This window comes from Odocoileus virginianus, chromosome 9 (genome assembly GCF_023699985.2).
Source record: "Odocoileus virginianus isolate 20LAN1187 ecotype Illinois chromosome 9, Ovbor_1.2, whole genome shotgun sequence".
NCBI lineage: Eukaryota > Metazoa > Chordata > Mammalia > Artiodactyla > Cervidae > Odocoileus > Odocoileus virginianus.
The window spans coordinates 20,498,529-20,522,398 of NC_069682.1; the positions used below are offsets into that span (position 1 = coordinate 20,498,529).

A 23,870-nucleotide genomic window follows, 5' to 3' on the forward strand; every position below is an offset into this window, starting at 1 on the left:
TAATATTTGCTTTTGTATTTCTCAAAAAGGCTGATGGGATTATGGCTGCAGTTGCTTTGATCTATAGATCAGTTTGAGGGGAACTGACATGTTGACAGTGTTAGATATTCCTGTTCATTAGCATGGCATATCTCTCCATTTATTTAGGTCATCTTTGTGTTTTTATGAGCAGTATTTTGTAGTTTTCAGCCTTTGGTTTTTCATGTCTTTGGCTTTTAAAGTTATCTTAATTTTTAAATATTTCATGTCACTTGATGTTACTGTAGGGGATATTTTAAAGAATTCAGTTTTTAATTCTTAATATATGGAAATAGAATTGACTGATGTTTATTAATTTGTGTCATATAACTTCGCTTAACTCACATTGGTTCTGTGAGATTTTTGTAGATAACTTAATTCTATTTTCTAATAGGGATCATGTCATAAAACTTTTTTTACCTCTTTCCAGTTTGGATTCTTTTTCCTTTCTTCAGTTGTTGCATGCACTTAAATCTTGGTCCCATTCTTTGGGGAAAGCGTTCAGTTAGCTGTAGACTTTTTATTGATGATCATTATCAGGTGGTTTTAAAATACAGGTTTTATTATTGCTTAAGATGGTAGGGAAGGCTAACAGGTCTGGAGATGACTGCCATTGAAAAGGTAATTTGCTGTATTCAACAGAATTCCTCAGAAGAGACTGGGTATACCGCGACCTAGAAAGACACATGGCGAAACACCTTAGTTAGGATGCAGAGCCTTTTGTTGGTTTCTGTGGGAAGGAATAGTCAGGGAGTTTGGTAATCAGGTTTAGGATTGTCTAGTTTGAATATTAAGAGTTGTATCCAACTCTTTGTGACCCCGTAGACTGTAGCCTACAAGGCTCCTCCATCCATGGGATTCTCCAGGCAAGAATACTGGAGTGGGTTGCCATTTTCTTCTCCAGGGGATCTTCCTGATCCAGGGATCGAACCCGGGTCTCCCACATTGCAGGCAGACGCTTTAACCTCTGAGCCACCAGGGAAGCTCTAGTTTGAATAATATCTAGGGCTTTGGGGCAGGGGGCTTGCTGTCTGATACCTGGCCCTGGGGTGATTAGGGCAGGAGAAATAGATAGCCAGTGTAAGATAGATAGAGATGATTGGGGCTGTGAGCTCTGAACTGGTTGGTTTGCATGTGAAAGCAAGCTGCAGAGTTGTTTGCTGTCTCCAGGAGTTTGCTAGCCTTGGGAAGGGCAGCTCTCCAGGATCAGCAAGGCCCCAAAGTAGGAAAATTAAAGAATGAAAAGGTATGATTAACAGATTATCACGTCTGTTCCTTGTTTTCTGACAACTTATGACATGAATGGATGTTGTTTTATTAAATGAAATTTCTGCATCTGTTGCAATGATAATATGTTTTTTACAAAACTAATGTGAATCTCATTGTTTTATTTTCATTTGTTATATCAACCTTGTATTTCTTAGATAAATGTCACTTGGTCATAATATATTATCCATATATATAAATGTGTATTTTTTTTTGACTGGGTTTAAATTGTTAATACTTTATTAAATTTTTTGCATCTGTGTACTTGACAGATGTTAGCCTGTAATTTTTTTTTTCTTGTTTTGGTTTTGATGATATTAGTATATTCATTGGTATTTTTCATGCTGAAATATGATTTCAGAAGTAGTCTGTTTTCTGAAAGTGTTTGTGTGAGATTAATACAGTTAATATATGTTCCTTGGTGTTTGATGGAATTTACCAGTGAAAAAATCTGAGCCTGGATTTTGTTTTGAGAAAGGATTTTGATAATGGATTCATCTTTAAAGGGCTTTTCAGATTTTCTTTCATCTTGTAAATTTTGGTAAATTTTATTTTTCATGGCATTTTTCCATTTCATCTAAGTTGTCGACTTGGTTAGTGTAAAGTTAATAATCGTTTGTCTTTTAGTATCTATGAGTTTTATAATGATAATTCCTTCTTTTCTGATATTGGTAATTTTGTGTCTTTTAAATTAGTTTAGCTAGAAGTTTTATCAACTTTATTAATATTTCCAAAGGACTGTCTTTAATGTTGAATTTTCTTTCGTGTTTCTATTTCATTTTTTTCTGCTCTTTACTATTTCCTTTCTTCTCACTTTGGGTTTAATTTGCATTTTTCTTTCATAGGTTCTTAAGGTAGTTAGGTTTTTAATTTTGTAGCTTTTCACCCTAAGGTGGTAAGGCAATATTATGCTTTGTATGATTTCATTCTTTTTAAATCATTGTGTCTTATTTTGTGACCCAGTACATGGTGTTTCATGGTGAAGGTGCTAAGGTCACCTGAAAGGAATGTGTTTTGTTGTGGTTTCAGAATTGCTCAAATTATGATTTTTGGGGGAAGAAGATCCTAATTTTGTCAATTACTGAGATGTTAAAATATCTTACTACATTTGTGGAATTATGTACTTTAATTCTTTACATGTGATGGATTTTGCTATATGTATTTTGAAGGATTGTTATTAAGTGTACATTTATGATTATTATGTCTTCATTATTTTGACACTTATTATGAAATGTCTCCTATTATTGTCACTAATTTTCTTGGTCTTGGAATTTCTTTTGTCTGTGATGTTAAGTATAGCTACTGACTATCTTATACTTTTGATTTGTGTGGCATATCTTTTTTTGGTGGCATATCTTTTTTTTAATTCATTTATTTTCAACCTGTTTGTGTCTCTATTTAGAGCATATCTCTAATAGATGATATATAGTTGGGTTTTACTTTTATATCTGTGCCAGTACACTGTGTCTTTTAACTAGTCTCCTCTGGTTAGTCTCTTCACATTTAATGTAGTTATGTGATTGGGTTTACATCTATCATTTTATGAAGTTATTTTGTTTCATCTTTTTTTCTTTTTAATTTATTTGAATATTACTTAAAGATAGCTTTAATGATATGTGATCTACATATCATATAAAGTTCAGCCATTTTAGAGTGTATAGCTCAGTAGTTTACAGTATATTCACAGAATCGTGAAGCCATCAACATTATCAATTTTGGAACATTTGCATCATTTCAAAAAGAAGCTGCTTTGTCCATTAGCAGCCAACTCCCCATTTTCTGTTCTCTTAAATTCCAGCAACCACTAATCTGCTCTGTCTCTGTTCTGGATATTTCATATAGATGGAATCATACAATTTGAGGTATTTTGTGAGTGGCTTTTTTTCTTTTAGTGAAATGTTTTTAAGGTTCACTCATGTTTTAGCATGTATCAGAATATTATTCCTTTTTATTGTTGAGTAACAGTCCATTGTATGGATAATACCTCATTTCATTTGTTCACTCATTAGTTAATGGGCATTTATGATTTATCTGTAGTTTGACCATTCTGAATGATGTTGTTTTGAGCATTTGCATACATGTTTTTGCATAGATACATGGTTTCATTTCTTTTGGGTGTGGAATTTTTGAGCCATGTGGTAACTAGTTTAACTTTTTGAGAAACTGCCAAAACAGCTGTACCATTTTAAACTCTGATCAGTGATATATGAGGGTCCTAATTTCTCTACTGTCTTGCCAACAGGATTTATCTGTTATTGTTTATTTTTTTATTTTAACCTCTGCTTTTAGCCATCCTAGTGGTATCTCATTGTGGTGTTGATTTGTATTTCTTAAGTGTTTGTTAGACATCTTTTCATGGGCCTTTCTGGTTATTTATGCGTTTTCTTTGGAGAAATGTCTATTCAGATTGTTGACACAGTTTTTAATTGGGATATGCATCTTTTTTTTTTTTTTAAAGTATGTATTTATTTTGGCCATGCCATGTGGCATGCAGGATCTTAGTTCCCTGACCAGAAATCACACCTGTGGCCTCTGCAGTGGAAGCATGGGGTCTTAACCACTGGACCACCAGGGATCTTGAGCCCTTTATGTATTCTGGGTATAAGTCCCTGTGAGACATGTAACTTGTCAGTATTCTTTTCTGTGAGATTTTTTACTTGATGGTATCATTTGCAGGATGAAAGTTTTTAGATTTGGAAAATTCCAGTTTATTATTTCTTTGGTTGCCTCTGCTTTTGGTGTTGTATCTAAGAAAACATTATTCAACACTAAGTCATGAAGAATTTGCTCCAGTTTCATTCTAAGAATTTTACAGTGTTAGTTCTTACATTGAAGTATATGATCTGTTTGGGTTACTTTTATATGTCATATGAGTAATGTGTCCAACTTAATTTTTTGCATGTAGAGAAGAATTTTTAAGGTATCAATTTTGTAGAACTGTTTCTGTTTATGTCAGTTTTTTAGTGTTCCTCTGGTAATTTCAATATATTTCCTTACCTTTTAATAGTCTTTATTTTAAAAATATTTATTTGGCCCTGTCAGATCTCAGTTGCATTATGTGGAATCTTTCATTGTGGCACGCAGGTGCTAGAGTGCGGGCTCAGTAGTTGCAGTGCTTGGGTTTAATTGCTCCGTGACATTTGGGGTCTTACTTCCCCCATCAGAGGTGGAACCCATGTCCCCTGCGTTGCATGGCAGATTCTTTTTCTTTTTTAATTTATTTTTAATTGAAGGATAATTTTGTTACAGGATTGTGTTGATTTCTGAGGTACATCAGCATGGATCAGCCATAGGTATACATATGTCCCCGCCCTCTTGAACCTCCCTGCCACCCCATCCCACCCTCTAGATGGTCACAGAGCCCTGGTTTGAGTTCCCTGAGTCATAGAGCAAATTCCCACTGGCTGTCTGTTTTACCTATATTAGTGTGGGTGTTTTCATGCTACTCTCTCCATTCATTCCACCCTCTCCTACCCCATCCCTGCCCCATGGCCACACGTCTGTTCTCTATGTCTGCATCTCCATTGCTGCACTGTAGAAAGGTTCATCCGTACCATGTTCTAGATTCCATATGTATGTGTTAACATCTTTCTGACCGACTTCATTCTGGATGTAAAAGGTAGATTCTTAACCACTGGACCACCAGGGAAGTCCCCAGTCTATTTAGTGTATGCACTTTTAGTTAGTATTGTATCACTTTTTGTAAAGCATAAAAATCTTATATAACTAGAGATTCTTTTACATCACATCAACTCTGTTCATTATCACTTACACTGTTGTATGTATTAGATCTGCTTGTTACAAACAGCAGAAGACAGTATTACAATTTTTGCTTTCAATAATAAGTACTTTTAAGAATTTAAGATCTAAAAGTCTGTCTTATTTACCCAAATATTTATCATTTATGGTGCTCTTCTTTGCCTCCTGAAGATGTATGTTTTTCACCTAGTACCATTTCCCTTCATTCTGAAGAATTTCTTTTATCCTTTATTGTAGTCCATATTCTCATGGTGAATTCTGTTTGCTCTTTCTTACCCAAAAATATCTATTTCACCTTCATTTTGGAGGATATCTTAGTTAGAATTCTGGATGAACAGTTCCTTTTCTTCAAGCATTTTCATGATGTCTGTCTTACTATTTTCGATTCCTTTCATGATGAGAGATCACCTGTGGTTCCCCTGTGTTTGATGTGTCATTTTCTCTTGGCTGCTTCTTTAAGACTTTGGCTTGCTTTTCAGCAAGCCATTTTGCTTGTTTGGGGTTCACTGTGGTTCTTGAATCCATAAATTTGTCTTCTAGTAGAGGAAGTTTTCATCCATTATTTTTCAAACTTTTCTTTGCGGCCATATTCTCCTATTTGTACACCTCCCATCCTGCCGCCTCCCGGTTCCAGGCCTTCAATTATACATATTCAGTTCAGTTCAGACACTCAGTCTTTGCAACCCCATGGACTGCAGCACGCCAGGTTTCCCTGTCCATCACCAACTCCCAGAGCTTGCTCAAACTCACATCCATTGAGTTGGTGATGCCATGCAACCGTCTCATCCTCGGTCATCCCCTTCTCCTCCCTCCTTCAATCTTTCCCAGCATCAGGGTCTTTCCAACGAGTCCGTTCTTCATATCAGGTAGCCAAAGTATTGAAGGTTCAGCATCAGTCCTTCCAGTGAATATTCAGGACTGATTTCCTTTAGGATTGACTGGTTTGATCCCTTTGCAGTCCCAGGGACTCTCAGGAGTCTTCTCCAACACCATAGTTCAAAAGCATCAATTCTTCAGTGCTCAGCTTTCTTTATAGTCCAACTCTCACATCCATACATGGCTACTGGAAAAACCATAGCTTTGACTATATGGACCTTTGTCGGCAAAGTAATGTCTCTGCTTTTTAATGTGCTGTCTAGGTTTGTCATAGCTTTTCTTCCAAGGAGCAAGTGTCTTTTATAATTTCATGGCTGTAGTCACCATCTGCAGTGATTTTGGAGCCTCCCAAAATAAAGTCTGTCACTGTTTCCATTGTTTCCTCATTTATTTGTCATGAAGTGATGGGACCCTGATCTTAGTTTTCTGAATGTTGAGTTTTGAGCCAACTTCTTCATGCTCCTCTTTCACTTTTACTGAGAGACTCTTTAGTTGTTCTTCACTTTCTGCCATAAGTGTATGTGGTCTGAATATCTGAGGTTATTGATATTTGGCAATCTTAACTCCAGCTTTTGCCTCATCCAGCCCAGCGTTTCTCATGATGTACTCTGCATATAAGTTAAATAAGCAGGATGACATCCAGCCTTGACGTACTCCTTTCCCAATTGGGAACCAGTCTGTTATTCCATGTCCAGTTCTAACTGTTGCTTCCTGACCTGCATACAGATTTCTCAGGAGGCAGGTCAGGTGGTCTGGATCCCATCTCTTTCAGAATTTTCCACAGTTTGTTGTGATCCACACAGTCAGTGGCTTTGGCATAGTCAATAAAGGAGAAGTATATGTTTTTCTGGAACTCTCTTGTTTTTTCTGTGATCCAGTTTGATCATAGAAACTGCCATAGTTGGCAGTTTGATCGCTGGTTCCTCTGCCTTTTCTAAAACCAGCTTGAACATCTGGAAGTTCACGGTTCATGTACTGTTGAAGCCCAGCTTGGAGAATTTTGAGCATTACTTGACTAGCATGTGAGATGAGTGAAATTGTGCAGTCGTTTGAACATCTTTGGCATTGCCTTTCTTTGGGTTGGGAATGAAAACTGACTTTTCTGAGTCTTGTGACCACTGCTGAGTTTACCAAATTTGCTGGCATATTGAGTGCAGCACTTTCACAGATTCATCTTTTAGGATTTGAAATAGCTCAACTGGAATTCCGTCACCTCCACTAGCTTTGTTCGTAGTGATGCTTCCTAAGGCCCACTTTACTTCACATTCCAGGATGTCTGGCTCTAGGTAAGTGATCATACCATCATGGTTATTTGGGTCATGAAGATCAGTTTTGCACAGTTCTTCTGTGTATTCTTGCCACCTCTTCTTAATATCTACTGCTTCTGTTATGTCCGTACCATTTAAATCTTTTATTGTGGCCATCTTTGCATGAAATGTTCCCTTGGTATTTTACATGTTAGGCTTCTTGATACTGTTCATTAGGTCCCCGAGGCTCTTCTTTTTTTTTTTTTTACTATTTTCTCTTTTTCAGATAGATTCTATCTATTGATAAAGTAACTTCAAGTTCTTTGATTCTTGCCTTTGTCATCTTGATTCTGCTTATAAGCCCATCTAATGAATTTTTCACTTCATGTTTTGTATTTTTAAGTTTTAGAATTTCTATTTAGTTCAGTAGTTGTTTTTCTTCTGTTGAGATCTCATGTTTCATTTCCTCTAGGTATATTTTCACTTACCTCATAGAACTTAGGTATACTATTACTGTAAAGCCTGATTCCGATGGCTAGGTCATTTTAGGATTGACTTTCATTGATTGCCTTTTATCTTGAGTATGATCAACCAGTTTTCTGATTCTTCATAGATTAGGTAATTTGAATTGTTTGCTAGACATTGTGAATATTTGTGGGAAGTCTGGATTCTATTCAATCATTTTGAAGAAATTGATACTGTTTTTATCAGGCACTTGAGTTGGTTGGACTTAAGCTGCACACTAAATATTTTGAACAATTGCTTGAATCTCATTTCACTTCTTTTTTTCGTTAACTGGACTCTAGCCTGCCCTTTACATGGAGTGGTTTGTCCAAGGTCACTGGGAGATTTGGGCAGATTCTGTACATAAATATTCAGGGGCTCCGCTCCTGGTTCTCTCCTCTTCTGGATTCAGATGTCACTTTCCTGCACTTCTGGTTCTTCAGATGTTAAGACTGCAGGAGCCACTACAGGCTGACTGTGGCTTGTCTTCAGACTAAAAGTCCCAGAAAAGCGGGAACTCTTCTTTTGCTGGTCCCTTCCAAGTTTTGACCTCTGGTGGGAAACCAGCATCTGGCTGCTTATCCTGTGTAAGGGTTTGTCTCTTATAAGCTTACTTAGGCATTTTAGAAGTAGAAACTTATTTTATCTTGGATTTAAAAACATTTGGTATCTTTCAGTTTATTGCAGTTTTTATCTCTTTTAGCATAAAGTGATTTCATCTTTGGTCAGCAGGAGCCTCTTTAGGTTGCTTCAGGTAGGCTCTTTTGACAGGACTAAAGCAATCTTTTACAGCTTCCTTGCTATTTAATAGAACGTTGTATTTAGGGCATGCTTGGCCTAGACCTGGAAACATCCACTTCTCTCAGGAGTCCTGGTTGCTTCAGGAAATGCTATTTGGAGACCCCAGCCTGGTGGGTAGGGGTGTTTATTTCTACTTTGGTAGTCATGAATCTTTCTAAAGCACAAGAAAATAGGTTAATTTATATTTATTTTTTATCTTTTGCTTAAAAGAAGAAATAATGATGTGTAAATGTTTTATCCAACAAAAAATTTTTCATGCCATAATTATATCTTTCATATAATACAAGAAAGATCAAACTTAAAACTTGAATTTATCCTTCTTATTTAGCCTATACGTTTTTTTGGTTGCAGTTATAGTCTTAACTGCTTTTTGTATATATAATGAATGGTGTTCACAATCTGTAAACCAGTATAGCTGAATGGATTGTTATATAGTTACAGCTTCCTAAAAGTCAGTATTTTGGGTGAACTTGATTTAGTGAAGTATAGTGAGTTTTATACTTTGGGAAAAAAGCTAATTTAAAGTAGAAAAAGTATTTGGAAATTGATGCCTACGTTATAAAGATGGAAAATAGTTGTATGCTTTCTTACTACACTACATGAAGTAAAATAGAAACAACCATCTTATATAATTTCTGTGTGTTTGGACCATTTCAATTAAAACGTTCTCCTCCCTCACCCCTCTTGGTAAAATGTGAGATTATGGAATCCAAAAAATAAAACTAAAATGGGGGGGGGAGGTAAGCTCGTGTAATCCTCTGTGTACCAGGATTTACTTGTGTATTTTAACAGTACCTCTCACTCAATAAGAATACATCTGTGGAATTCTAGTAGTAACATGTATAGCTGTAGCCTGCTGTGTGAAACTTTTCAGATTGGATTGGTTTACTGTAGGGTCTAGAATTTCTGTTGTCCTGAATCTGATCCTTTTTTCTTGAATTTAAGGTGCAGCCTCTAACTATAACTTAATCTTCTTTTCTTTTTTCATTATCATTTTTTCTCTCAAGTCTCATATCTGTTTTTACCTTTTTGGGGAAGACATAGTAATAATATTTTATTTATTAGCATGTAGTTTTCTCTTAGAGTTTTCTTCTCTGCGTTTTTTTTTTTTGGCCACTCCATGGAGCATGTGGGACCTTAGTTTCCCAGCCAAGGATTGAACTGTGTCCCCTGAATTACAGGTGGAGTCTTAACCACTGGACTGCCGGGGAGGTCCTTTTCTGTGCGTTTTTAAACTCAAAGTCTTGTGAATGTAGCATTAGCTTCCTCATTGTTATACAGTTAAAATAAAAATTTTATGGTTATAGACAGCCATATAAAATATTTTTGTGCATATATATTTTCATGTCTTGACTAAAGCATAAATACAAAGATCATTAAGATATGGTACTTAATAATTGCTATTTTTATTGTATTTCCTTTGACTTTCTAGAAGTCAATTAATTGAATCAGTATTTTTCTTGAAGCATATCACTAAATTGTTTTCCTAAAGAATTATATTATAGTGCCATCAACAGTATATGAAAATAAATATTCACTGCACTTTGAACACTAGGGGTTATTTTTTAAGAAAAGATTTACTAACTTAGTGGACAAAAATGCCTGTTCTGTGTGACTTTTATATTCATATTTATTTGGATATAAGTGAGGCTAAATGGTTTTTCATAAATTAGCTACGTCTACTTTTTATTAGGTTGAGGCATAGTCAATTTATAGTGTGTTAGTTTTAAGTGTATATAGCAAGATGATTGAGTTAGACTCACTATGTGTGTGGTCTTTTTCAGATTCTTTTCCATTATAGATTATTGCAGGGTATTGAGTAATAGGTCCCTGTGCTTTTTGTTTACCTGTTTTACATATAGTGGTATGTATATATTAATCCCACAGTCCTAATTTATCCTCCTCACATCCCCTTTGGTAACTTAAGTTTTTTTCCTAAATGTTTGAGAGTCTATTTCTGTTTTGTAAATAAGTTCAGTTGTATCATTTTTTAAGATTTTACATATAAGTGATCCCACATGATAATTGATTTTTGACTTTCGTTATTTAGTATGATCATCTCTAGGACGACCATCCATGTTGCTGCAGATGGCATTATTTCATTCTTTTTAATGGCTAATATTTCATTGTGTGTGTGTATATATATATATGTATGTATATATATATATACACACACACATATGCATGCACACACTCCTACATACACACATACCACATATTTTATATCCATTTCTCTATTGATGGGCATTTAGGTTGCTTAGGTGGAGGTGATGGAATTCCAGTTGAGCTATTTTAAATCCTGAAAGATGATGCTGTGAAAGTGCTACACTCAATATGCCAGCAAATTTGGAAAAGCAGCAGTGGCTACAGGACTGGAAAAGGTCAGTTTTAATTCTAATCCCAGAGAAAGGCAATGCCAAAGAATGCTCAAACTACTGCACATTTGCACATCTCATACGCTAGTAAAGTGATGCTTAAAATTCTCCAAGCCAGGCGTCAGCAATACGTGAACCGAGAACTTCCAGATGTTCAAGCTGGTTTTAGAAGAGGCAGAGGAACCAGAGATCAAATTGCCAACCTCTGCTGGATCATCGAAAAAGCAAGAGAGTTCCAGAAAAACATCTACTTCTGCTTTATTGATTATGCCAAGGCCTTTGACTATGTTGCTCACAATAAACTGTGGAAAATTCTGAAAGAGATTGGAATACCAGACCACCTGACCTGCCTCCTGAGAAATCTGTATGCAGGTCAGGAAGCAACAGTTAGAACTGGACATGGAACAACAGATTGGTTCCAAATAGGAAAAGAAGTACGTCAAGGCTGTATATTGTCACCCTACTTATTTAACTCATATGCAGAGTACATCATGAGAAACGCTGGGCTGGATGAAGCCCAAGCTGGAATCAAGATTGCCAGGAGAAATATCAATAACCTCAGATGTGCAGATGACACCACCCTTACGGCAGAAGTGAAGAAGAACTAAAGAGCCTCTTAATGAAAGTAAAAGAGGAGAGTGAAAAAGTTGGCTTAAAGCTGAACATGCAGAAAACTAAGATCATGGCATCTGGTCCCATCACTTCATGACAAATAGATGAGGAAACAGTGGAAACAGTGACTGACTTTATTTTTCTGGGCTCCAAAATCTGCAGATGGTGATTGCAGCATGAAATTAAAAGACGCTTACTCCTTGGAAGGAAAGTTATGATCAACCTAGACAACACAGTAAAAAGCAGAGACATGCATTGTTACAAGCACATACGGCCGGACAGCAAACATGGAACGGATCATGAAGGCTCAAGCCCTGAGAGACAACTCAATGATGGGTTACATGGCAGCCAAGAAGCACCTGGAGATCACCCCTGACCACTCCATCATCGAGACCGTGAGGCAAAAGGCAGAGGCTGACAAGAATAAGTCTGTGAAGGATCTGGTCATCCTGCTGTACGAAACAGCTCTCCTATCTTCTGGCTTCAGTCTGGAGGATCCCCAGACACACGCCAACAGGATCTCCAGGATGATCAAACTTGGTCTCGGTATTGACGAGGATGACCCCACTGCTGATGACAGTAGTGCTGCAGTCACTGAGGAAATGCCTCCCCTGGAAAGAGATGATGACATGTCCCGCATGGAAGAAGTAGACTAAGCGCTGCCTGAGGATCACTTGGCTATGTGTTCAGCACTCTGTCTCCATTCCCTCTATGTTTTCAAGTATTTCTTTATTTTTGTTAACATTTAAAAATCTGTATGGCATGGTAACTACATAAGGGGAGGATAAGATTTCTTTATACTAAGTGTGATACTGTGATACTTTTAGCACTAAAGCAGAGCTAGTTGTTTTTTCCTGGTTTCATATTGGCTTATTTTAACAGATGGAAGTAGTTACGTTTGTTGTAAGGTGTGTATGTAACCTGTGTTAACTTTGGTGGTCTGAAGTGTTTAGCTATCAAGCGGATTCTTTAGTAGACCAAAATTTTCTGTCACTGAAGTGTTCTGAAGTATATACTGTGATGTTTAAAAGAAACACTTGTTAAAGCAAGTTTTCATCTTCTGGGATATACTTTAAAACTTCCATCACCTGTAGTTAACGACTGCATGTGCCAGGCCTCTAGAAGTTAGTGTGTTAAGCTGAACCAACTTGATTGGAGTAGCTGTCCATACATAGGGCTTGTTTTCCAAAGAAAAATATTGTTTAGAGTAACAAAATTATAAGCCTGCCCAGGCATATTGTAAAGCTGCTGGAAAAGTAACTTGGAGCAAGTTTTGTGAATGGAAATGTAGTGCTTAAGTCACATTCTGCTTTAAAAAGTTGTAACAAATACAGATGAATTAAAAATAAAAAATAAAAAAATACAAAAAGCAGAGACATTACTTTGCCAACAAAGGTCCATATAGTCAAAGCTATGGTTTTTCCAGTGGTCACTTATGGATATGAGAGTTAGACTGTGAAGAAAGAAAGCTGAGCGCAGAAGAATTGATGCTTTTGAACTGTGGTGTTGGAGAAGACTCTTGAGAGTCCCTTGGACTGTGAGGAGATCCAACCAGTCCATCCTGAAGGAGATCAGTCCTGGGTGTTCATTGGAACGACTGATGTTGAAGCTGAAACTCCAATACTTTGCCCACCTGATGCAAAGAGCTGACTCATTTGAAAAGACCCTGATGCTGGGAAAGATTTGAGGGCAGGAGAAGAAGGGGATGACAGAGGATGAGATGGTTGGATGACATCACTGACTCAGTGGACATGGCATTGGGTGGACTCTGGGAGTTGGTGATGGACAGGGAGGCCTGGCGTGCTGCAATTCATGGGATCCCAAAGAGTTGGACACTACTGAGTGACTGAACTGAACTGAACTGATACCTTGGCTGTTGTAAATAGTATTGCTATTAATACTGCATTGGGGTGCATGTATCTTTTTGAGTTTTTTCTCTGGATACATGCCCATCCAGTAGTGGGATTCCTGGGTCATTTGGTAGCTCTATTTTTAGTTTTTTGGTAACCTCTGTTCTGTTTTCCATAGTGGCTACAACATTCCTACTAGCACTGTAGGAGGGTTCCTTTTACTTCATACCCTCTCTGGCCTGTGTTGTTTGTAGGCTTAAAAAACGAAACAACTTCCCTGGTGGCTCAGAGGTTAAAGCGTCTGCCGGCAATGCGGGAGGCTTGGGTTTGATCCCTGGGTCGGGAAGATCCCCTGGAGAAAGGAAATGGCAACCCACTTCAGTATTCTTGCCTGGAGAATCCCATGGACGGAGGAGCCTGGTGGGCCACAGTCCACGGGGTGGCAAAGAGTCGGACATGACTGAGCGACTTCACTTCACTTCACTTTCTAGTTGTGATGTGAGGGCTTCTCATTGCGGTGGCTTCTCTTGTCACATTGCACAGACTCTAGGCTGCATGGGCTTCAGTGGTTGCTGTGCCTGGGCCTAGTTGCTACATGGCAGTGGAATCTTGCCAGACCAGGGATTGAACGTGTGTCCCCTGCATTGGCAGGCAGATTCTCAATCACTGGACCACCAGGGAAGTCCTGTAGACTTTTTAATGATGGCCATTCTTACTGCTGTGAAGCAATACCTCATTGTAATTTTTATTTGCATTTCTCTGATAATTAGCAATATTGAGCACCCTTTCCTGTGCCACGTTGCCAGGGATTGAACTGGGAGCCTAGGCTCTGAAAGTGTGGAGTCTTAATCACGGCCCGTCAGTGATTCCTTATTGCTTTTCTCTCTGGATATCCGTCCATTGATGAAGTGGGGACTTGATGTCTCCTACCATTATTGTATTACTGTCAGTTTCTCTTTTTTTGTCCATTAATATTTACCTTATGTATTCAGATGTTCTGGTGTTGGTTGCATATACATTTATAGCTGTTTCATCTTCTTGGATTGATTCTATGATCATTATGTAATGTTCTTTGTCTCTTGTGACAGTCTTTATAGTCTGTTTTGTCTGGAACAGACTGACTTGTACCTAACTTACTTTTGATTTTTCCATTTGCATGGAATACCTTTTTCCACCCTCTCATTTTGTCTGTGTGTGATACAAGCATTGCTACTCTGACTTTTGATTTTTTCATTTGCTTAGAATACCTTTTTCCACCCTCTGACTTTGTGTGTGTCTCTATATCTTAAGTGAGTCTCTTGTAGGCAGCATGTATGTGGGTCTTGTTTCTGTATCTATTCAGCCAGCCTTTTGGTTGGAGCATTTAGTCTGTTTACATTTAAGGTAATTATTGATATATGTGCTCTTATTGCCATTTTGTTAATTGTTTTGGATTTGTTTTGTAGGTCTTTTTTCCCCATTATTATTCTTTTGTTTTCTTGTGATTTGATGGCCTTTTTGGGTTACGTTTCTGGACTTCCGTGGTGTCTCAGATGTTGAAGAGTCTGCCTGCAATATGGGAGACCTGGTTTTGATCCCTGGGTTGGGAAGATCCCCTGGAGAAGGAAATGGCAACCCTCTCCAGTATTCTTGCCTGGCAAATCCCACGGACAGAGGAACCTGGCAGGCTACAGTCAATGGGGTCACAGAGTTGGACACGACTTGAGTGACTAATACTTCCATACTTTCATACTTTAGGTTATGTTTGGATTCCTTTTTCTTATTTATGTGTGTTATCTATTACAGATTTTTGGTTTGCAGTTACTGTGAGATTTTGATATAGTGCTCTATATATATAGGATTGTTTTAAGTTGCTGACCTCTAAATTTCAAGTGCATTTTAAAAAACCTGCTTTTGTATTCTCCTCCCCTCATGGTGACTGTTTTTGATATAATTTACATCTAGTTGTTTTGTATATGCCATAACTGCTTCTGGTGGATGTAGATGATTTTAGTACTTTGGTGTTTATCCTCCCTAACCAGCTAACTTCCTGCTCTTTATTTTCCTTAGTAGCTCATTTATATTACCATATTATATGCTTCAAACTGATAGCTTATGGTGAACGGTATTGGATTGGTCGTCTCTGAAGAAGAAAATTTAGCTTCAGGATCAGGGACCAGGCTTGACCACTCAGGGCTCTTGTGTGGCAGAAGTTTTATTACAGTGTAAAAGGACAGAGAAGGCTTTTGATGTAGACATTAGAAGGGGGTGGAGAGTGCCCTCCTCGCTAGTCTTAGCAAGGGAGCTAGATACTTTTTTAGTTGGTTATTACAGTAAATCAAAGAATGCCTCAAGGTTGTAAAGGTGTTACCATACCCACTCCCACAATTTACATTTTAAGATAACAGGATTAGTCAGAAGGTTCTTAAGAAGGAAAAACATGTCCTCAAGCAGGATACTTTGTTGTTATATAATCCTTAGTACAGAGTTTAAGATGAGTTGTTTTGTTGTGTAATCATCAGCTCTGGGCTTAAAGGAAAAAAAAACAAAAACAAAAATGTGATTAAGACTGAGGAATGTAGAGAAGTTTGTCCTTTTCTTCTCCTTTGCCCCAGACCAATTTCTCCTACTTGGGCACCCTGGACTTCTCATCAACCTACTTAAGAAGTGACTCTCAAAACCTCTTTGGAGAGTAAGGAAGGATATAGATAATAAATAGTTATATATGACTTTATAGTCTATAGTAAGACAGTGCCGCTGAAAACTCTTTATTTTTATAATTATTTCAGTCCTCTTGTCAGTAGGGAAAAGGAATGGTAATACTGGCTTGGTGTTTGCTTCTGGTTTTAAATGGTGGGAGTGATAGAGAGAGGGATCCATAATAACTACTGAGTATCAATCACTGTGCTGTAAATGAAAAGAATAGTGGGAATAATTAGAGCAGTTCTTGCCTTCCAAAGACAGGTCATCACATATGAGATCATAATCTGCTTAAGTTGAAATTATGAATTTGAGTTTGCCTCTTTATTTCAGGAGAAACCAGATCCAGCTGACTATGTAATAATCTGGTGGATTCGACAGTAAAGGGATAGAGGCAAATACTAAAAATCGTGCCCAAATACTGTGTTCAGAGAACCTCTTTATTTCTATTAATACAACAAGAAGGAAAAAGTCTTAACATTTTACTGTTCACTAAATTTTGCTTTTTAAAAGTTCTTGTCTTGTACTCTGAGGATGATCACTTATCACAGAGAATTATTTGGTGAGGATCTTTCTGAATTATTCTTGGTGGCAACTAAGAGAAAATGCCACTGCCACATTTTGAATAGTTTTGAAGTTACAGGGGAAGATGTTATACTTTGGTAATCTGAAAAATCTCTTTGTTTCCCCCCCTTTTAATAGAGATGTGAACTGTGTCCTCATAAGGATGGAGCTTTAAAAAGAACAGATAATGGCGGTAAGTGCAGAAAATTTTGAAAAAATTTTTCTTGAGAACGGGAGTGCAGATGTATTTTAAAATATTTGGTAATTCATTTATATCAAATAGTGATGGCCACTCAAATTTTTATCAGTATTGGGTGTAATTCATGAATTTTCTTTTTATTGAAGCACAATTTTTCTACTTTTTGGGCAAACTTAGGTATATTTTGTTTTGTGTTTTTAGTGCAGGATGATCCATATACTTCTAATTAAAATCTTGAGAATTTTTTTTTTAATGGATACAATTTCTTATATTAGAAATTACTGTTGGGAAAATAAGCCACTTTTTTTTTCTTGGTTAGAGATAAAAATCTGTTGTTTTAGATTCTTTTTTCCCTCTTTTGTGTATTGCTAGACAAATGATGTTTCTAATGAATGTTAATTTTGACATCCTGTGGATCTTTGTTGTTTGTATATAAATAAATTTGATTTCCCTTAAATTTTGGTTTATTTTCCTAAGGCCCCTTTTGTATTTCTAGTTTTCATTTCCATTTTTAGTTACCTTTCTCAAAGAAGTCCCATGTTTCTTTATAGCTCAGTACCATTCTTAAATGTGTAGGCATCGATTTAATTCATCTGTGGCATACTATAAAAATTAAGTAACTGATGAATCTCAAAAAAGTAGAAATTAAGCCACTGTTAGTATGTACTTCCATTTTGGGCAGCCAACTCTATAAAGCATTTTTGGCATAGAATAGTGTCATGACACAAGTAAATAAAAGGAAAAAATAGTGTTTTTGGCTAGCAATATATCTGTTTAAATTTAATGTTTAGACCATAAGTCACTTTATCCAAAATTTTAAATATTCAAAACCACCCTCCTACTTCTGTTAACCATCTACACAGTTTCTCAGTAAACTTTCTGCCACCAGCATAGTTTCTATTACTTTTTTGCATATACCAATAAATATGAGGAGACTTATTTTTGTAACTTTAATACAAATGGATTAATAGTATGCATACTCTCTTGCAACTGAAGTTTTTTCCCCAAGCAGTTTATCTACTATCAGTATAGAGCTTTCTTTATTACTGCATGTTATGGAATTAGTCACTTGTTGATGGACTTTCTAATCTTTTGTGTTTATGACTACTGCTTGTATATATGTCATTTTGCTTGTATGCAGTGACATCTGTAGGTTTTTATTAATTCTCAGATGTGGAACTGTTGGATGGAAGAGATTTTGCAGTTAATTTTGGTAGATATTCCCAAATCATTCCATTTAGTGGTTGTACCAGTTTGTGTTCCTAGCAGTAATGAATGAAAACCTATTTATTCTTCATGTCTTTGGTAATCCAGTAGGTGAAAGTATTTCAGAGCTTGTATTTTGCATTTCTCTTATTATGACTGAATCTGAGCATCTTTTCATGTTTTTAAGAGCAATTCATGTTGTCTGTTCTGTGATCTCTTCATATGCTTTTTCTATTTAGTCGTTGGATCTTTTTCTTTTTGATTTGTTGGAGCTTTCATAGGAGCACTTCATATATTAGGCTTTTTTGATGATTCATTCTCGCTGTTAATCTTACTCTTGGGGTTTTTATCCATACAGAAGGTTTTGATTTTTATTTAGTTGAATTTATTAATCTTATGTGTCATGGCTTCTGATATTTTGAACCATTAGTTAAACAGTTTCCCTACTCCAAAGTTATACAGGGAATGCTTTCACATTTTCCTCTAAGTTTGTTTTTTGTTTGTTTTTGGCTGCAATGCACAGCATGTGGGATAGTTCTCTGACCAAGGACTGAATCTGTGCCTCTTGTAGTGGAAATGTGGAGTTCTAACCACTGGACCACCAGGGGAGTACCTTCTCTAGTATTTTTATGACTTCTTTTTTCTTTCTTTCCTTTTTTCTTTCAGTTCATTTTTCCTTATTGATTTGCAGTGCCATCTGTGTTATAGTCTAAATTTGGTGTGTATTTAAAAGATTCTAAATTCCGTTCCAAAATTATTTTGGAGCATGAAATGCATTTTCCTGTAGAAATGCTAATTGTATTTGCAGAGTGGTTAGCAAAATCCCACAATGTGCCTGATGTATAGTATTGATGATACTGTATATCTAATACCCATTTTCCAGGAGCCTGGTGAGCTACAGTCCAAGGGGTCAGACACAACCTAGCAACTAACACCAGTTTTCATGCTGGAAAATTATGTTCCAAGTTTTAGTTTTCTTTCTCTAGTGATCATGATCAGGAATTTCTCACTTTTACTTTTGATTTTCTTCAGTGTCAACTACTCCATAGATCTTTGTTGAAGGTAAGTGTTTCAGCATAGATTGTTGTGTTGAAAGTGAGTTATAGGCAAAGGGAGAAGCAAATGATAAAGAGGCAGGTGTATCAGGGATTTGCATTGTAAAGTTTGAATGGTAGGCCTTCTGAGAGGTGGAGCTGCTCTTCCCTTTCCCATGCTTGTCTTTTCCCTCCCTCCCTCCCTCCCCTCCAGCCTCCTCCCCCAGTCTTGACGTGCCTTCCTTTCCTTCCTTCTCCCTTTGCCTTTCTTCTCCCTTTGCCTTTCTTCTCCCCCTCCCCCTTTTTAGTTCAAGGCTTGGTTCTGATAATTATCAGGAGCCATTGAAGCTGAGGAATAACATGAGTTTTCTGTTTTAGAAAGATCACTCTGACAGCCTTATGAATGGGTTAGAAGTGTATGAGACCAGACCAACTATAAAAAGGAAAGGTGTAGCTGGATCCTGTGTGCTTTTAACATACTTAAAATCAGAGACATAGGAAGAGATAGAAAAAACGATTGTAGAGGTAATTCAGTCTGCCATTTTATTGACTGAACTCTAGCCAAACCTATATGGAAATCTCTTGTGAATGATTTTAAGGCTTTCCCAACCATCATTGTCAAAGACAGGAAGTGTACAATTGAAGGGGCCAGGCAAGAGGTGGTGTCAGCTTATCTATATTCTTGAAGAGGAAATTTTAAAATGAGTTGAGGGCCGTTGATAGATACTATCTGACAGAACAATTAGAAGAATTTGAATAAATCAGCGTTATATATTCATAACAATGTTCAATAGCATGCACTTTTCTCTGTTGGAGTTAAAAGCTGTTTTTCAAGGATAGTTTTGATTATTCCTATTTTGTGTGAGTTGCTCAGTCATGTCTGACTCTTTGCCACCCCATGGATTGTAGCCTACCAGGCTCCTTTGTTCATGGGATTTTCCGGGCAAGAATACTGGAATGGGTTGTCGTTTCCTTCTCCAGGGGATCTTCTCAACCCAGGGGTCTAACCTGAGTCTCCCGCATTGCAGGCAGATTCTTTACCATCTGAGTTTGTATTTTGAGGTCCTATAATTTATACTGTGATGTTGGAATCTACATTCCACAAAGATAGGAATTTGCTTTATTGCAGTAAATTCAAGGGATTTACTGAGAAACTGTTTGAGAGAAGTAGTGGGAGGGTTAAAAATGAGGGAATGGACATGAGAGATACTAAAGTGATAAATTTTTACAGATATATTAAAAATAGTTTTACTATGGAAAATTTTCAAGCATACATACAAGTAGAGAGAATCCCTACCTTGATATCTAGCTTTAACAATGACCAAGTCATAGCCAACTGTTTCCTTTCTACCCTCCCCTATCCCAGTCTTCTGTTGAGCATTTAAATTTTGTGAGCATTTTTAACTTACGTGGATATTTTAAAAATGCACAGTATATCATCACACCTAAAAAGAATTAACATGGCTTTCTTTAATCCATAATATGTGCAGTCATTGTTCAAAATTTCTTGATTGTCTCCTGTTTTCTTTTATACTTGTTGAATCAGGATCTCACAAAGGTCCATAAGCTTGATTCAAATAAGGTACATACACTGCAATATCTTGATATTTCTCTTAGGTCTTTCTGTGGTCTCCTTTTCCCCTCTTTGCCAGTTTACTCATGGGAAACAGTACCTGAGTCATTTGCCCTGTAGTGTTTGTCCACAGCACACTTTGCTGATACGATCTTAGATGGGTGTGTGTGTGTGTGAACATGTCGCTTTGTTCCACGTGTTTTCTGTGCATTAGTAGACTCAGGTGGACATGGAGCTACGTAGTTGTCAACCAAGTAGTGTCAAGGATTGCCTGAGCCATCCGGGAGGAGACAGGCATGTTGAGTCTGGACTTCTGGCCTCAGAGCTGAGAGTGTGAGAGAGTGTGTTTCTTTTTTCTTCAGCTGCCTAATTTGTTGAAATTTTTATCACTTCCCTAGAACACTGGTACACTTGTGTTGAAAATATTTGCATTTATATTCATAAAGTGTATCGGACTGTTACTTTGTTTTCTTACGCTGTTTTCTCTGACCATGGGGCATTTGATGTCATACTGGCCTCATAGAATGAACTAGGAATTGTTGCCTCTTCAAGTTTTTCAGAAATTTTAGAAGGATTTGTGTTTATATTTCTTTAAATGTATGGTGGTATTCAATTATGAAGGTGTCTGGTACAGGGCTTTTCTTTGTTGGGAGGTTTTTCCTTGTTGATTGAGTCAATCTCCTGTTCTAGATCTATTCAGATTTTCTTTCTTGAGTCATTTTTGTTAGTTTGCATTTTCCTAGGAATTTGTCCGTTCCTGTAGATTATCTGATTTGTTGGTGTACATTTGTTGATGGTATTCTCTCTTTTTTTTAATTGTTTTATTTTATTTATTGGACACACAGCATGTGGGATCTTAGTTCCCCAACCAGGGATAGAACCCATGCTCCCTCCATTGGGAGCTCAGAGGTTAACCACTGGACTACGAGGGAATCCGGTATTCTCTTTTAATTCCCATTTTTGTTAAGGTCAGCAGTAATGTTCTCATTCATTTCTGAATTTAATAATTTGTCTTTGTTTTCCTAGTCAGTCTAAAAGTTTGTCAGTTTTGTTGATCTTTCAAAGAACTTGGTTTTGTTGATTGCTCCTGTTATTTTTCTATTTTCTGTTTTTTCTCTTATCTTTACACTTTTCTTTTTCCTGCTGGTTTGGGTCTTAAGTCGTTCAAGATAGGTATGTAATTAGAAACCCTAAAAAAAAAATAATTAGAAACCCTGTATTATTACCATTTTTATTTTTTTTATAGCACAGGGAACTATATTGTAATTTATTAGTTTACTAAATTTATTAATTTAGTAATATTGTAGTTTATATTGTAATAAACTAAGAAAAGAAACTGAAAAACTATATACATATCTGTGTGTGTATATATAAACATATATATATCTGAATCACTTTGCTGTACACCAGAAATAAGACAACATTGTAAATCAACTATAAAGTAAAGTGAAGTCGCTCAGTAATGTCTTAACTATGTGCAACCCCGTGCACTATAGTCCACCAGGCTCCTCCGTCCATGGGATTTTCCAGGCAAGAATACTGGAGTGGGTTGCCATTTCCTTCTCCAGGGGATCTTCCTGACCCAGGGATCGAACCCAGGTCTCCTGCATTGCAGGTAGATGCTTTAACCTCTGAGCCACCAGGGAAGCCCAACTATACTTCAATTAAAAAAAAGAGAGAGATCCTGGATGTATTTAAACTGTCACTGCCTTCACTGCATTTTACCCCATTCAAGCATCTTCTTTGCAACATAGGTATTATCAGGTATGAATTTAACTGGAATGTTGCTTTCTATGTATCACATGAAATTTCATATGTCATTTATATATGTTTACCATTTGTCTTAAAGTATTTTCCAGTTTCCATCATGATTTCTTCTTTGACTCGTTGTTTATTTAAGAGAATATTGTGTAATTTCCATATATTTGTGGATTTTTCAGTTTTCCTTCTTTTATTGATTTTTATTTTCATTCTACTGTGGATTAGTAAGATCTGATTTCAGATCTTTTAAAATTTATTGACACTTGTTTTGTGACTGGCACTGTTAATCAGTCTTGGAGACCATTTGTGAGTGTTTAAGAAGAATATGTATTTTGCTGATTTTAATGCAGTTTTCTGTATACGTATATTGAGCCTAGATAGGTTGTAGTAATTCTTCTTTAGTGGTTTTCTAAGTTCTACCCATTACTGAAACTTGAGTAAAGAACAGCCTGTTTCTCCCTTCAGTTTTGTCCCCCCGCCCCACCCATGTATTTTGGAGCTCTAATGTTTGGTGCATGTATGTTTATTATTGTTTTTTATGTTCTTGGTGTTTTGACCTGCTTTTCAGTATATAATGTTCTTCTTTGTTTCTTGTAACAGATTTTGATTCTTATTTCGTTTCCCATGTATATTTTTTTAAATGGTTATCCTGGGGATTACATTTAACCTCTTAAACTTAAAACACACTTCATCCAGGTTAAGGATACAAGAGCAAATGCCTAAGTCAGTCCTCCTCCCTTAGTTCAGTTCGGTTAAAACTTAAAACCACAGTTCTTTGAGGACAAGCTCTACTTCATCCCTTTAGGAACCAGGGTCAGAGTTTGGCACTACGAACATGGGATTCTCTCTTCAAGACCATTGTCAACACTAGTAAGTAGTAGAGCCTAGGCAAGTGAAAATGACACAAAACTCTTACAGTTTTTAAGTTGCCTCTTTGTTGTTTACTTGATACTGTAAACTTTTTGACTATCTTCCAGAGTAGAGTTCTGACCAAATTGATTTTGACATTTTATGCTCCACTTTCTGGTGTTTCTCTGTAAGATCACAGGCTCTTGGAGATGTCATCAGTCCAGATGCTTCAGGAGACATGTATATTATTTAGTTGTCAGTAACAGAAACAGATCTGGATATCTGAAGCAAAAAGAAGAAAAGATATAACTCACAGACTTGGAGGAAAAAATGAGTGCTTGAGTGCTTGCATTTTGGAGTTATTAGAACCAGAAGCAAACAGAATCTCCTCAAGCACGGTATTCTAGTGAGAAGAGGGAAAGGACACTGAACAAGCTTAAATCATGGCTGTCTAATAGTGGTATTGTATGCCTTAATGGATGTTGGCTGAGATGAGGAAGGGGAGTTGCTCAGATATCTTTGTGGACAGCTGAATATCGATGGTTTTTTACTGAGTCAGAGTGTTGGATAGAGGGTTGTTTTGGAAGTAGAGATCAATGCTGAGATACTCTTTTTATGTGTTGAGTTTAAGATGATGGTGAGATTGCTGAATAATATGTATATGTCAGTAGGAAATTGAATATAATTATCAGCTTTT

At 36.8% G+C, this 23,870-nt stretch overlaps 1 protein-coding gene across 11 annotated transcripts in view; it reads left to right on the top strand.

Annotated features, from left to right (window-relative positions):
* Window positions 1–23,870, top strand: part of MLLT10 (MLLT10 histone lysine methyltransferase DOT1L cofactor) — a 214,507-nt gene that overhangs the window by 33,823 nt on the left and 156,814 nt on the right. For 10 of the 11 annotated variants that reach the window (XR_011489384.1, XR_011489385.1, XM_070472048.1 and 7 more), the window contains one exon: window positions 16,690–16,744. The exons of the other annotated variant lie outside the window; for it this stretch is intronic. Coding sequence is in view for 7 of the 10 variants with exons in the window: in XM_070472048.1 (XP_070328149.1) it covers window positions 16,690–16,744 (55 nt within the window). In the remaining 3 variants the exon portion in view is untranslated. The remainder of the gene's footprint in view (window positions 1–16,689; window positions 16,745–23,870) is intronic. 11 annotated transcript variants of the gene reach the window in all.